This window comes from Falco peregrinus, chromosome 3, assembly GCF_023634155.1.
Source record: "Falco peregrinus isolate bFalPer1 chromosome 3, bFalPer1.pri, whole genome shotgun sequence".
Taxonomy (NCBI): Eukaryota; Metazoa; Chordata; class Aves; order Falconiformes; family Falconidae; genus Falco; species Falco peregrinus.
Window position 1 is genome coordinate 56704699 of NC_073723.1, and position 15692 is coordinate 56720390.

Consider the following 15692-nt stretch of genomic DNA (forward strand, 5'->3'; position numbering starts at 1 on the left):
AATAAAGGCAACAACAAAGGCTACAGTATTAAGGAGAGTGACCAAAGCCAGAAATTAGGAGGAGGCCTCATTCATATCTGGCTAGCTGACCACCTCTTTTATCATTTTTCTGAGTGTTTGGCTGAATGCTTGCTTTTAAAAGATTAATTACAAGACACCTTCAGTCCTTTTCAAACTCTGCCACCCCTACAAGAGTCATCAGTATGTATCCAAAACAAGCAGAAGGCAATGTAAGTGCAGTTCTATTTTATTACTTACAGTCACAATCTTCATTGGGATCCACATCTTTTGGTTCATTATTGAAACATTCTGAAATCACAAGACTGTCATTAGTAACCAAAGTTTTCTTATAGAAATAGTATTATTGACTTTCTTGCCCTCACTTTTCAAGGATACCAGCCATTAAAACATGGTGATGCCCTTTCATAAATCCATACCCACCATGAACAAGCTGAAAGGCCCAGAAAGCTTGAGCATGCCAAAACATTCAGCTCCCATTTATGCCTTGCTGCGATCAACACCTTTTTCATCCCTCGAAGGAAACTGACTGTAAACTGCTCTCCCCTACCAATATATGCTACTTGGGTAGCAGCAGAAGGCTCTCTCACATCAAATATGCTGAATGTATTACTAGAATTTGCCTAGAATAACACCACCAGGATTGGAGCCAAGGCTACACTGTTAAAGCATTTTACCCAGGACATAGGTTCAAACCCCTTTATCTACTTCAGTATCCATGTTCAAACCACAGCTTCTGATTCCCCAAAGGATGCCTTACCCACAAGGAACTGAGAAATGTTTATGGCTTTTCTTCATACCTGTCACAGCTCGCAAGATTAAGAGATTAATCAAGCTTGAGAGAAATCCATAGTGTATGCATGGAAGGAGGCACTGTATGTGTTCCAAGGCATGGAGCTTGGACTGCAGGTGGTGTACAACAAACATTGCCCTCAGACTTTACAACAAGCTAGCACAAGTGATTGCCTGTCCAGTGTGCTGGTTTGTTTTACAAACCCTGTTATAAGAAGCTTAACGCTTTCCTGGTGCACATGGTATTGTAATATCCTGGGATCCTAACTTCTAGGAGGCAGGAAAGGAACCGGCTCCTAAAAATGCCACCATATAGGACAGGAATCGCCCCATCTTGATGCCCAACTCCCTTTTACAGGCTTGGCCCTACTGTCACCCTCCTCTCCTCTGGAAAATGAAAAGGGCTGTGCATGTCTTTTACTCTGAAGGAAAAGGATGCACTCCGGGTATAAGCTGTTGCTGTCAAGAGTCAACAACAGCCTGCAACTGTGAGATGTTACAGTGATAAAATTAGACCTGAGCTTTAACAGCAGCATGAAACAGCCTGGAACAAACTGCCTAGCTGTGCCATTTCCTTTGGCACTTGCACATTAAGTCATCAGGAAGTTAAATGGGATTGGTAGTGAGCGCTGCTGCCAAAAGGAGACAAGTCACAAAACATATATTTGTAAGACAACTAAGGAAATTATTCTGTAATTCAAATACCCATGCAGTTCTGCTGTTGTGTAATCAGCTAACGCCAGACACATTTCAGCTGTCACTGTGAAGTACCAATTAAATGCAACTATTGCTACAACTTGTGCACAAAAAACGTCAGCCAAGAAATGGTGAAATGAAAAAGTCTGGCCAAATGCCAGACATCACGCACAAGAAACCTGATAGAACATGCTGTGCTGATGATCACAGAAGGTTTTATTCTTAATGCAGAGAAAAGAGACAGCTGATCAGAATATATAGTTGGAGACAAACTGTCAACAAACTGGCTTTTGAATTTTGCCTTTTGGATTAGCTTGTCCTAGCAAACGTTTGCTTCAAAAAGAAAGGATAAAACATCAAACACTGCTTGGATCTATTCCACACAAGGTATAAATATAATAAAGATGCATTACTTCAATGATGAAATATGAAATGAGAACTAGCTATTGAAAAATTGCACCAGCTGCCAACAGCAGTTCACATCACTTGCTGTTTTTCTCATTTCTGTGACAAAGGTGATCCTTGCAGCTCCTTGAATGCAGTATGAACAGCAGTGCAGAGAAATGAGTAACATGAGAATGTCAGTTGTTAGTTTGACACTTTACTAATATCTGAGGAGGAAAAGCTGTCTATGGGGAGAGAAAAGTGTAATTTTACTGGGGAATGAAAATCAAGATCCTTTTCAGGAGCAGTGGCCTATGTGTTTCTGAATAGAAATGAGTATCCCAAGGGACTGAGGTGAATCAAGGTAAAGATGGTCTGAGGAATGTTGGATCAGGCCCTTTACTTCAGGATTATAACAGATACAACAAATGCATGCCAGTGGTATAATATTCTTATAAGAGCTTACTAGTAGTGGAGTACATGTGTGACTGATTCTGGGAAAATCAGGGACGCCTTAGATGGCAGAATGGTATGTAGCAGGGTTTATAAAACAGCCCCATGACTCAGGTCCTAACTTCCACTGTAAACACAGTTAGCATGGATACCTATGAAGGCACTGCCTGATGCAGACTCTGAAGATGTCACTAATCTGTCCCAAATACATTTAAAAAAGGCATATTAAGGCTTCTCAGTTTCCTAAGTCTGTGACACAGACTGGTAAGATATGACTTAACCATATAATCAGAGGAACCATAATGCATTTAAAAATATACCAGTGAAACAGAAAACCAGAATAAAATTGGTAGTATTTATGAAGGGAAATACATGATAAAATGGCTTAGAGGAGCAAACTTGATGACTCAGGACAGCCCTTCTATTACCATCATGTTGTGTTTTAGGAAAACTTACATTTTGTTAAAAATTATCTACATTTCTTATAAGTCTAGATCTTTCCCTCTGTTCAATTTATCTAGAGTACCATCCTTCTCTGCTTCCCAGAGAGAAGATAACACCCCCTTTCATGTTCATAGGCCCTCACGTACCTCCAGTCAGGTGGTCACAGCTAGCCAGCTGTCCATTATTATTACAATTACATTTCTGACAGTAGCCTCCATATTTCTGTGGATTTCCGAAATATCCTGGAGCACATCTAAAGAGATAGAAGTAATTTTTATTAAATATTTGAAGCTACTTTTGTGAAAAATACTTTCCCTTGTAAAATACAAAACCCCCTAGTTATTCTCCAGAAGAAATTTTCAAGAATTATTGAGTTCATGTCTTGAATTAGACAAAAAGAGTATATTTTTGGCCTAAAGTATCCTCTGCACTATGCTAAAAATATCCTTCCAAGTACTGCAGAATTTTTTTCTCAAAATAAAAGAACTCCCACAATGCTCATATAGGAATAATTCACTTAATCTGAAAAAATACAATATACACAGATACATACATACACAGAGACCCTGACAAGGCTTAATCCAGCAAACCACACCATTCTGGTCTGTGATCTCACCAGAAAACACCTATTAAGGAGGATCATACTGCAAGCACATGTTGAGATTTCAAACAGCAATAGCACTGAATGACATTATCACCCTTCTGCTGGGTGATACCTCCTCTTGCCATCTGCCAGCAAAGTATTCTGTGTGAGTGAACTCTGAATATTTTATAGATAAAATATATTGTCCAGACTGGCTAGCTAATATTCCTAGAAGTCACCCTGTTGTGAGATCTGTAGGAGTGGCAATGCAGGATCAAAGGGCCATGATGAGCAGCTGAGGTACAGCTAGATCTGGAAGAGAAAAATCCGTCTAACCTGCAGCTTAGATGTCAAAGGTAACAGTTTCAAAGCACAAGACAACGTCCTACTGGAGGTGCTGTCTTCAGGTGAGCTATGACTTATTAGCCTCAGGTTTCCAAACCAGACAACACCACTCCGCTGTGCTTAAATTCTCCCGGAAATTGAAACTCAGTGAAATAGCTTCCTCTGTCTGCCTGAAACTGCCATGCTGTTCCTCTTGTCCTTTGCCAAACAGCTGCAATGTTCCAGCAAAAGAGATGGCTTTGGCATTGTATTTTTGTATGCTCCACGTGTGGAACACATCAGAATGATTTGGCATGAAGGGTATGGTGTATAATGTTTATTATATGGTTGCTGTTGGATAACTAGGAACACTGAAGCATCATCAGGTACCTTGCAGAAAACGGAAAAACGTTTTTAACTCGAAAAGGGACAAAACAAGTGGGAGTCATTATTACCAGAAAGGGTACAGGATTATCCTGGCAAGGCACAGGGCACTTAGGCTAAGAGGCTGACATTTCTCTTTTTGGTAAAAACTGTGTAGTCACTAAATAGTCTGTGAATAATTGTTTACATTTCTCCAGGGAGTGTTGGGTTTACTTCTAGAATTACACTATAGCACCACGCTATAGCAGCTGTTCATATAAATAGATACTCCTTAAGTGTGTGCATACTATGCATATGTGTACGTCCATATATTGGCACACACCTCCTTCTATGGTGTCCCTCAAAAGCCATGGTCTTGAGAAACAAGTCACTTACCGTTCACAACGAATTCCAGTATAGCCTTCTTTGCAGAGACACTGTATTTCTTCACCGTTTGTGACACAACCAGTTGCAAATCTTTGAGAAGAAGCAAAAATATTATTGTGAACAGATCATCAAATAGGTTTTGCTCTCTAGAGGCTAAGCTCAGTTAAATGACTTTCAGATTTAAAAGTTTTTATACCACCAAATTACTTCTCAGTTAATTTGCCTCTAGACAAACTGCTGTGACTAATTCTTTGAAGTTTTATATATTTTGTCTAAATTCTTTCCTTAGACTAAAAAATAATAATTTCCTGACCCTCTGGACTGACCGACTATAATAGTTCACTATGCAAAGGAATGCCTAAAATAAACCTTAATAGTGATGTTGTAAAATAAAACAAGTCTAGGTAGCTATTTTATCTTACTAGGCAAGAATCAATAGCCTGTGCTAGACAATATGTTCTCCTGCTTAGATAGCTTTTTTTCTTTTTTATGGATGGAAACATTAAACGATATTTTAATGTAGCTATTGTTTGGTGTTTGTTTTGGTTTTGGGGTTTTTTTTGTTTTGTTTTTTTTTAACCAAGGCAGAATAGAGTTGTACACCATTTTGGGGAGCTTTAGAGTATATCTGGTTAACACAATGAACATTTTTGTCTGCTCTTTCTAGCAGACCCATCTAGATTCAAATTTCTCTGGGAGAAAAATTTTTTGGCCAATGTCTGGGAAGGAGAAGGCAGGAGGTGAAGCAGGGATAGGGCATGTTTGCTATTTCCATTTTTTAATTTATGAACAGCAGGATAAAGCAAGTCTGTGCATCAAAGATGTCTGCAATAAGAATTACATATAATTTGACTAGGAGGAAAATTGTCAACTCCAACAATGCCAGGTGGGGTGCATTTCCTATGTCAGGAATGGTATTTACCACCCTAATGTGCAGCTATGAAACCGCAGTTTTATGGTCTCCCTAGATATTTCAGCATTCTTAAAGCAAAATATGACTAAAAATATATTCAGTCAGCCTCAGGCAAGCACCTGCAGAAAAGACCAATGCTGTCAAAAACTGATCTGTCACAGAGTTCTCTGATAAATGAAAAACCTGTCCATTTTCTGATGGTGCAAATCTCCTACTTAAGGCTACTTGGTGTTTGGTAATGCACCTGGCAAATATTATGTGGTGCCTTTAGCAATTTCTAGCTTCATTTTTTTTAACAGACTTCAGGTTTCAGAACTGACCAATGATGACAATGTGGCTAAACATACCACACATTCAAAATGCAATTTACTGCCCAGTTTTAAGCCTGGCAACCTCATTAGATCCAAGGAAATTAATTTTTTTTAGCTCAGTATGTTTGTACTTCAAACAGAGCTTCCACCTGAAGAGCAACCATACTTTCAGAAATCTAGATACATGCTGAAAAGCTTTAACGTTTTTATATTATTTTTGCATCTTACTAAATTTTCTGAATTCATATAAAGGGCTTGTTTCATCATTGTCACTTATCTCCTACCCAGAGTAATGGTGTTAAATGTGAGACTAAAGATAACTTACATCTTGCATTTCAGTAAACAAGAAAGATTCTGGATATGTCCAGTAAGGGAAAAGGCTTCCACGCTATATTTCTCAACATGATTTTATACATAAGCCCATTGCGACTGCCTGGGGCTCCCCCAGGTGATGAGCAGTGTGCCTTTGTGGTTCAGAAACTGAGTGAGAATGGGAATACTCAACTTATTAAAAAAGGCAGTGCTGTGAGACAGACTACCAAGTTACTGCTGGTCTAACACACCTCAAATGGGTCTGATGCCCCACTATGCTGAGCAATATCAGAATACAGGAAAAGATCATTATCTTCCTATGGTAGTAGGGATTGGTGTTTGGTTGCAGGTTTTTTCTTTCTTTCTTTTTTTTTTTTTTCTTTTTCCCCTCCCCTGCTTGACTTTTTATTACTTTTTACTGTACCTGTTTGTATAGGGGCAAGGACACACCCGGCAGGAGCCTTCAGTGGCATCTCCAAAATAACCATCTTCACAGCGCTCACATTTCTCCCCAGCAGTATTATACTGACAGTTCTTCAAAAGGAAGAGAGAGACAAGCAAGAGAGTTAACAGTTCTTTACCACTCAATACGGCTTTATGATTATTAAAAAAAAAAAAAAAAAAAAAAAAAAGTAGCTAATCTACTCAGAGGATACGTTCTTTCCCTTCCACATAATCAAACATTTATGGCCAAACTGCCTTCCCAACCAGGATAAATTGGTTCCAGTCATTCTGCAATTGTAGAAACCACAATTTGGTCATTATTGTGGAAAAGCATCAATAAACAAGCAGCATTAAACATAGTTTTAAAGAAATTCAATCAGACGCATAGTTTGTTAAGGAATTACTAATGCACTCTCTCTGTCTTGATATTTCAATTAAAAATCAATATGTTTAAATTAAACTTTAAATTTTGCATCTTAACATTAATTATAAGGCAGATATCATTTAAAAGCACGCAATCAATTGAACCCAAGTACATTCTTAAAAGAATCCCACTAAATTAATGTAAAATATTTCTGTTAGTAGATTCAGATAAGAATTTCATTTCATGTACTTTCTCCAGTGTATGTGTTATTTGTATTTATGGAGTAAATAATGAAAACAAAGGCTAGGAAGACAATTAAAACCAGTATAACTGAGCCACTTTTTCCATTGTAAAATTGTTGGGAATCATATCTTATTTTAGAAACATTCTTATTCCTGGTGCTGTCTAATTGTCACACAAATTTATATATTACAGGGAGAGAATAAAGAAGTTGCTTTTGCATTACCTAAAGCAATACTAATTTAAAGTAGAAATTGTTCAAATACAATCTTGAGCAGCCATAAAAATTCCATGTGACCAACACTGAAGAGGTATTCACATTCCCAAGTTCTACAGCTGTTTCCTTCAGTGTGCAACAGACTGATTCAACATCCCACAGAGCTGAGGGTGTACTAATAAAGTGAAAGATGATAAAAGAAAGTGGGAAATTGGCTGGAAGCAGTCACTGAGCAAGTAACACTTGCATTTCAGGGACCTTGACAGCTTAGGGCTATGGTTGAAGGCCCTACTACCATAACTTGCAGCAGAGGGGCATTTTTCCCTACAAATGAGAAACAGTTCTGTCTCTCCCATCTCCTTGTATACTCCATTCTCTACATTTCTTCACACCCAGACTCCCTCAACCACGTCAACAGCCCTTCCTTCAGCCTCTGCACGTAGTAACCTCCAATTAGTTTTCATTTTGGTTGAAGAACTAAATTTGTGGCTCACTTGTGAAAGGTTCTGGGAAAGCAGGAAAAGCTCTAGTTCACATACGGGACATTGAACTAGAGAAGTGAAAGTAACATGAAGACACTACGTTTATGAAAGGAACCATTTTAAAAGGCAGCCTCTACAAAAGCTGGTGCATATATTCCTGCAAAAGTCGTGTGGAAAACTTCAGACTGTTTCTGAATAATTACTGTCAGCTTTTATAATCCTGAAAAACAAATTAAACTACAAAAAGAGTAAAAGAGATGTATTTAAAAATATTTGTGTTGGTTTCGTCTTGGAGCAACCTCCCCCCCCCCCCCCCCCCCCCAAGTTTAGTTCCTGGCTTTTTGTTTTGCTCACTCTGTCTATAGAAACTGAAGCAACTCCATAACTGCAAAGAAAGTTTCCTTTAACTACGTGGCATATAAGGATGGGAGTTCCCAAGGCACAGTGGAACGCAGCCAGAGCAGCAGCCCCCTCGGGGCTCTTCCTTCAGCCTTCACAGGACCAGAGACACCCCTGGGGTCACAGCATCTCCAAACCATCCAGCACTGCAAACTCTGAAAGGAAAACTCTCAGCTGACTCCATACGCACCCATATGGCATCAGGACGCCATAGCAGAGCGTGCCAGGGCCACAACAGAAACACCTATGTACATGGGCTTATGTGACATGAAACAACCTGTCAAGGGATGAGCAAGTCTCAGCACCACGCTGCTGCTGAGGGAACGCACCTTTCAGGAGGAAAGGCAGGGACCACAAGGACACAAAGCCTGATTAATGGCAGAGGGCTGGCTTTTCCCTACACATGAGAACCAGTCTTTCTGTCTTCTCCACCTCCTCCCTCACTGTTCTCCTCTTTCAGCAGTATAGCACTGCACCCCTCTCCTCCCACCAGCAGTCAGTGGGATGGCTACCGCCTGAGCTGGGGAGCACAGCACTGCTGCCACAGAGAAAGGAGTCAGCCTGGGCTTCGGCTCACAAAGCCCTCTCTGGAGGCTGTCATGGCAGCGATGCTGACATGCTGAGGCACTGGGCCCGTGCTCAGGTGAGGAGCAGGGAGAAGGAGGGCAAGCGAGTGAGCACTGCACTTTGGACAGGGAAGCCTCCTTGTCTTCTCTGCACCACAACAGGACTTTGTCCCACGGCTCCTCTACAGAGACAAACTTGCTCCATATTAGGCAGAGGCTCATGATGGAAATACAGGCCCTCTGGGCTTTCATTTTCCACCACGTTATCCTGGGTGACTTTGCTTATCCTGAATTTTGTCCCAGGGCCAAGCATTGATTTAGCTCTATCTATCTGAAAGTTAATCCAGCTGTGAGAAGGAAGGGATAAAGAGAAACCTAAATCACATACTTCATGAGGTAAAGGTGAAATTTGCAATTTTTGTCCTTTATAATTTTCATCTGGAAATGAAGTAAAATCTCCTCATCTTTACAGCTCTGCTGCAGCTCTTTCTTGTCATGGCCTGCCCTGCCTCTCCAAAGCAGTAGCCTGTAAGTCATCCCCCGGAATGTGCTGAATTGCTTTACAGTTTCCATTAAAGCGAGAGCGTTGGCTGAGACGAAGTCGGGGGGGAGGGGGGGAATGACATAACATGCAGGAATGCACCGCAGGCAGAACGGATGCAGCGCGAACAAGGAAGAAATAACAGAGAAGAAAGACCATGAAAGGTGTTGACAAGGTTCTTGTTTACACAGTAAGTGAAAAATTAGTGAAAAGTTTTTAAGCAGGAATTTTTCAGAACAAACTATTCAAACCATCAATGGGTATAAGCTGGAGAAGCACGGTCGGCCAAATGTCGCACTTCCATTGCTATGAGGGCTGATCCACTCCCATGAGGCTGCTTTGCTGGGCCAGGGAGCAAAATCTGTCCCACTACCTTCTGTAACAGTGGAAATTTTCTAATTAATCTAACTTCTATCCCCTTTATCTCGTCTTGTTTCTTCCAATATTTTTTAATCCATCTAGATGTAAATTAAGACTCGTGGAGATTTACTGATGTTGATTAAAGAAGGGATTCTGCAAAGGCCATGCTATGCATGAACATGCTATTTGCCAGCATTGGCAAACCCTAGTATATATGTGTACAACTAAGGACTGCATATGCCAGTGTAAGACCCATATTTATTAAAAATAACTGCAAACACTTACATATGTACTAATTTCATGACATTTTATACCATGAGCTAATATAAATCATAAGGGAAAGAAGAAAACAAAAAAAAGATCAGAAATTATTCTCATCACTCACAGTTATGTTTAACATACATGTAAGTGCATGCAACTTGGGCTCATTACAGTACAAGATATAGAGAATGAGACATACAAGGATTATGTTTAGTTGCTTGGACTTTAACAGTGCTATATAGTCCATACTGCAGTAAGCTAAATGTTTTTTCTCCTTTTTTTTCCAATTCATTTCTTGAACATTAGTAGTTACTTACAATGCATTTTCCAGTACCATCTTGACACCTATTTGAATTTCCGTTGCAGTTGCAGGGAACACAGCGTCCAGTAAATAATCCTTTATTTTCACGGTAAAATCCAAGGCCACATTCCTTGATGGTAAGCAGAGAGAAAAAAAAAATAGTGAGTGCAGAAAGTATGTTTTACAGGTTATGGGAAGAGTATTTTGAAATTGATTGCCATTTCCAAGGAGTAGTGGACGTGTACATTTCCTTGCAAGCTCTTCTAAGCCCATATTGTTTAAATTATAAGTATTTTAATGCAGTGAATAGAAATTAATGGAGATGATGAAGTTTCATCCCACCCCCGTGCTCTACACTTTGTGGTAGTGGAGATTTCATCGTTTTGACTCTAACCTCTGAGCAAACCACATTTTCTGTGGCTATGTACAAAGATGTAGAACATTACTTTTATTTTAACATGACAAAATTTTAACATGACAGAAAAAGATTTGAATATAAATTCACACTACAGTGTTCTCAAAGAAGAACATATGGAAATCTCATGTATAGCTAGTGGTTACATTAAATATTGATATCAATTTAACTATGGTGTATTCCTTGGAAATACTTCTAGCAAGACACCTTTTACATTAATTCATCATGACGTCTGCAATAAGTCTACCTAGAGCTATACAAAGCCATGCTTAGACACAGCCAGGTGATACAACAAAACATAAAGCAGTCTAATTTCTAAGTACAGACTTGCCATGGAGACCTGGGAAGCATGAGAAGAATGTTCAGCTATTGAGGGCACAGGTGCAGGAGCACAGCCTGTCAGATCAAAGTTGGGTTTAAATAGGGAGCTGAACCAGAAGAACATTATGAATGAAGCAAGAGAAATGGAGTTTGTTATCCTACACCAGGAAGGTAGTAACTAATATGTTAAAATCAGGTTCTTCCTTGGAATGAGCAGGGAAAGCACAAGGGTAGGGAAAATACGAGGAATTCTTCCTGGGCATGGAGCCTTCCCGTACACAGACCAATTAAAAAATTCATGTCCACGTTCTCTGCTCAGCGTACTCCTGGAACACTAACCACATCCAAAATGACCGGACATCAGTCTATCCCTCCTATTTCCCAGCTCCTTTTCACTAGTAACTAAGCTGGTGTGGTGCAAGGAAGATCAGAGGCTGCATAGAAGTGGGGAGAAAGCTGTGCTCCCCACGAAGCCAGCATCTCCCAGGTTCCTGCCTCTGGCAACGTACTTCTGCACAGTACCTATACCTCAAGTCTACCTCACGGTCAGGGGCTGGCCCTGACAACATTCAGAAAATAAGTGACAGTTGAACTTTAAAGCCATAAATCTTTTCTTACAGCAATTGCACCACCAAGACAGATGGGACAAATCTGAAGTGCAAAGGGTTTATGGGATGGTGTCTCAAACCATGTTCCAGTGGTTTGAGGTTCAAGTATTTATGCAGGGGCAGGATTAACCAGTGAATTTATCAAGCACGTAACTGCCAGAGAAAAAAAATTCACTCTTCCAGAGCTGATCCCAAAAGGAATATTCAGTTATTGCTGTTTAAACAACCGTTGCTAGTGGCACCTTTGCCTTCTTTACATGTGGGATAAATAAATAAATTCAGAATACAAATATAATCCATAGCTTTTAATACTGATTCCAGTGTGAGCAAGGACTGAATTTAGAAAAGGCATTTAAAACTTTTCAGATACATTTTTAAAAGGGTGAATATGTTCCCTGAACAACAGGGAGCCAATACACACAACTTCTGAAGAAACCAGTGCCTGAAATACATTAAACAGCATGACTAAGTAAAATATAGGCTCTAATGCATATAACTTTTATTTACTGAAAGTCTCTTTTTGAAGAGCAAAATGTATCACTCATTTTAAAGATGCATCCAAATGCATTTGGAAAAAATCTGTACATCTTTTTGGTTTTCTATTTACGCTGTCTTTAAAACAACACATTTGGAGTAGGTGGGCACTTTGTTTCTGAAACAGCACTTGTGATCCTGAAAAACCGATTCCATGCAAAGATAAAACTGTGCACTTTCAAGTGCTCAGGAGTTCAGGCTGATTGTTTTTAAGTAAACAGCAATTTAAAAGAAACTTCTGGCACACGCTTTTGTTAGCAAAGTACTTTGAGACATAAGAGTAACCTTATTACTTTTATATTAAGTAATGTATAATTTGTTATCAAATTAGTTCATTTAAAAACAAAGAAAAAGAAGGAAGCAAGCAAGGGAAAAAAACAAATTACCTGTCTCAGGTGAAAATCCCTTTGAACTTGTTGCTGCTGACTCCCCTCCTGAAGGTTAGGATACCATAGCCTCTGTTGCATATCTTGTGCTAAACAATGCCCCAAGGCTAGTAACGTGACAACCAGCCATCCTGCATTCCTTGGCCTCTTCACCTGGGCCATCCTTTTACCTTAGCTCCAGTGTGAACATATGCTGCTGTCCTTTAGGTGTTTGGTTCTCTTATACTCTCCCTTCTTCTCCAGCTTCTGACTCAGATTAATGAGGCTCTGCTGTGACGGGCCCCACCTTTAAACTTTATATGTGAGTCAAGTTGTACAGCACATACTACTGTTCTTCAGGTTAACAAATAACCCCGCAGTTCCTGTAGCTCAATATATACCTAAGTCGAGGTGTGGCAGGCATCACCTCCTCCCCACCTAAGGCAGCCAGACAAAGCTAGGTGATTACAGCAGTAAATCACTGCCTGAGTAATGCTGCATAAACATTACAAACTACCCAGGTGAGCGTCTTGATCACTTCCTTTGGCTATGTATTTCCACCAGGTTATATAAAAAACCCAGCGGCTTCATTTATCAAAGCAGTATGTTGAAAGCAATGGGGTGGCAGTAGGAATTTCAGTCAGTGCTTGTCAATTTGCGTGTGGCACAGAACATCAAATGTGTGAAAAAATAAGCTTTTAGAAATATTTCCAAAATGGTATTCGACAGATGATAAATAGCTGCCCTGAGTAGTGGATGCACACATGAGACATAAGCCAGCCGTAAATGTTTTGTTCAGCCTCTCTGCAGCTGCTCCAGTCTAGGTATTATTCTTTCATTCTCATTTCAAAAATATTTGCAAGGTTAGTGCAGCAATTGCTGCTTTATGGTAACCCTCAACCACTTTCTGAGAGAATAATTCCTCATATTCTGTGCACTTTGTACTCTGCTTATCTCTCCAGTACTTTATTCTGCTGCCTTGGGTGCTTATCCATGGGAATAGATAGTCAAGCTTTAAGCTAAGCAGGGAAACAACCAAAAGAATTACAGCTACAGGAACAGCATCAGCGACAGGATATACAACTGAGGCTAGGATTCCACCATTCTTCAGGTAACAGTGTTACTTTGCAATGTTTACATTATCTTTCATAAAAATAACTCCATTTTTTTTTTTTTGCAAACATGTTAACTTCATCTTTCAAACATTTTCCTATAAAACCAGTAAAGTATCCAGAATTATCTAGGTTCAGGCTACTTGCCTTGGACCCTGCTAAAATAAGGAACACCAGGAATTTTCTCCAGTGTTGGGGTCTCACAAATTTTCATCAAGTCAATTCTGACCTTTCTTCCATTAAAGTATGCATCTAATGAGATTATTCAGCCTCTCATAGGGCATCACAGAAGAAACCCGCATTGTAGTGCCTCACACACGTAAAATGGCATTCACAGCTCCACAAAAGCCATCACGAGTTGAATAATCCTACAGTGCTTCTTAGTGAAAGTACCTGAGCCATCAAAAGCGCACATGCTTACAAGAAGCACATTTAATTAATAACTAGCTTGTTCCTCTAACTAAACCAGTATGTATAGCTGTAGGCAAGACAGAAGGTAATGGTACAGTATGCAGGCAGCTGCTTCCTACCTGACATGAGTCACCAGCATACTGCGGAGGGCAGGAGCATGTCTCTACACTGTAGGCAATGCTGCCGCTTCCTGTACTGGTGGCTTCTTCCAGCCCAACCTCACCAAGGGTTAATCGCTGAGTCTCCGTGAAGTAAAGGCCTCTGATGTGTAAGCCATCCAGTCTAGACAGGATTATCATCAGTTCTTCTCTGGACACAAGGTTATTGCTGCTGGCATGCCTGAAGTTTCCCTGCATGTTAAGGGTACAAAATGAGCACAGCCCTTCAGCTTCTTAAAAAGAGTATCTGCAAAGAAGACAGGATGACAGGAAAAGGGAGGAAAAACTCTATGGAACAGACCCCTATAGTGCCAATTGCTGTGGGGTGAAACAGAGGTCAGGAAAATAATGAACATAAACACGGAACAGGTGGAAAAAGAAATAACGAGTGTAAAAAGGGATGGACCCTTTGCTTTGCAAGGTACCTATAGCTTTGAGGTATTGAAAAATGAAGCAGTATATAGGTTCTTCAGTCAAACAAATTTCTTTGAGGTATTACCCATCAAATCATAAAAGGGTGGAGGAAAATGCTTTTATTATTAAGAGTAAGCAAAGTCCTAGAAATCCAGCCTTTGTGGGCTGCCTTCACATGCTTTCTTGCTGCTAATAGACAATGTTAAAGAAACATCTTTTTGACCTGTACATGATACAGAAATAAATAACCCAGTCTGACCTTCTGAGCACAGATTTAAGGTAGGAATAATACCTGCTAAGCTCACCTGTCTGAATGTTGGACGCCCATTCAAAACTGGGTAGCTAAACACCAAGGAAAACAAGTAACAGTTCATTTCATTCCTATTAAGTACAGTCTGGAGCTGCAATGAATCATCTTCCATTGATGACTGGTTCAGTATTACTCCACTGGCCCTGCAGGGACTGCTAAGGGCTAAATTGGACAAGATGGCTAACTTAGAGGTGATAAAATTAGGTGGCGTGAACCAGAACCTAGGTTCAATGTGTCAGTGAAGAGAGAACAAAAATGTTGTTTGTATTTGAGGACTACAGTACTTAAGTTTATACTCATTATATCAAACATTTGGAATTTCTGCACATATTAGCTGTGTATTTTTTATGTCCACTGTGAAGCAAAGGGAAGGCCATTCCATTTTCATTTCTTACCTCAACTAGCTGCACACGGCCATAATATTGACGGTCAGGCAGTGGGTTGTTGGGATCCATATAAACAACTTTCATTTGCTGGCCCTGTGTGAGAAGGAGGATATAACATTGCCATTTCACTACTTTTTATGGTGAAGTGTTCAGTTGCCATAAAATTGGGTGAAGCACATTAATCCTGTTCTTTGGGGGATAAAAACCAAGTAATACTAGGAAAACAATGTCCTTTTATCAGCAAAGTGGCATGGCAAGCACTGCGTTCCCGTGTCAGCGGGGTTTTCACTGCTTTTGCCTATTACTTTCCAAAAAAACCACCAAAGAACTAAATTAATGCTGACCAATTTTCACAGGAACTAGTTATTATTTTCAAGTAAAAATGCTTTTGCATTTTCAAACACTCTCCCTTGTATGCTAGTGCACAAACAACTTCAGATACTACTGTAGTACTTTATGAGGCGTGTTTCCCAACAAGAATCCTAGAATACCAAATTAATATT

The 15692-nt window shown here is 39.8% G+C and overlaps 1 protein-coding gene across 1 annotated transcript in view; it reads right to left on the bottom strand.

Moving 5' to 3' along the window:
* The window catches only part of LAMA3 (laminin subunit alpha 3), a 123068-nt gene that overhangs the window by 31547 nt on the left and 75829 nt on the right, over nt 1–15692 (bottom strand). Inside the window, exons 39-45 of the mRNA XM_055800349.1 lie at nt 15199–15282; nt 14041–14271; nt 10172–10285; nt 6405–6514; nt 4454–4534; nt 2934–3040; nt 259–309 (exon numbers count right to left, since the gene is read on the bottom strand). Of these exons, the coding sequence (XP_055656324.1) occupies nt 259–309; nt 2934–3040; nt 4454–4534; nt 6405–6514; nt 10172–10285; nt 14041–14271; nt 15199–15282 (778 nt within the window). The remainder of the gene's footprint in view (nt 1–258; nt 310–2933; nt 3041–4453; nt 4535–6404; nt 6515–10171; nt 10286–14040; nt 14272–15198; nt 15283–15692) is intronic.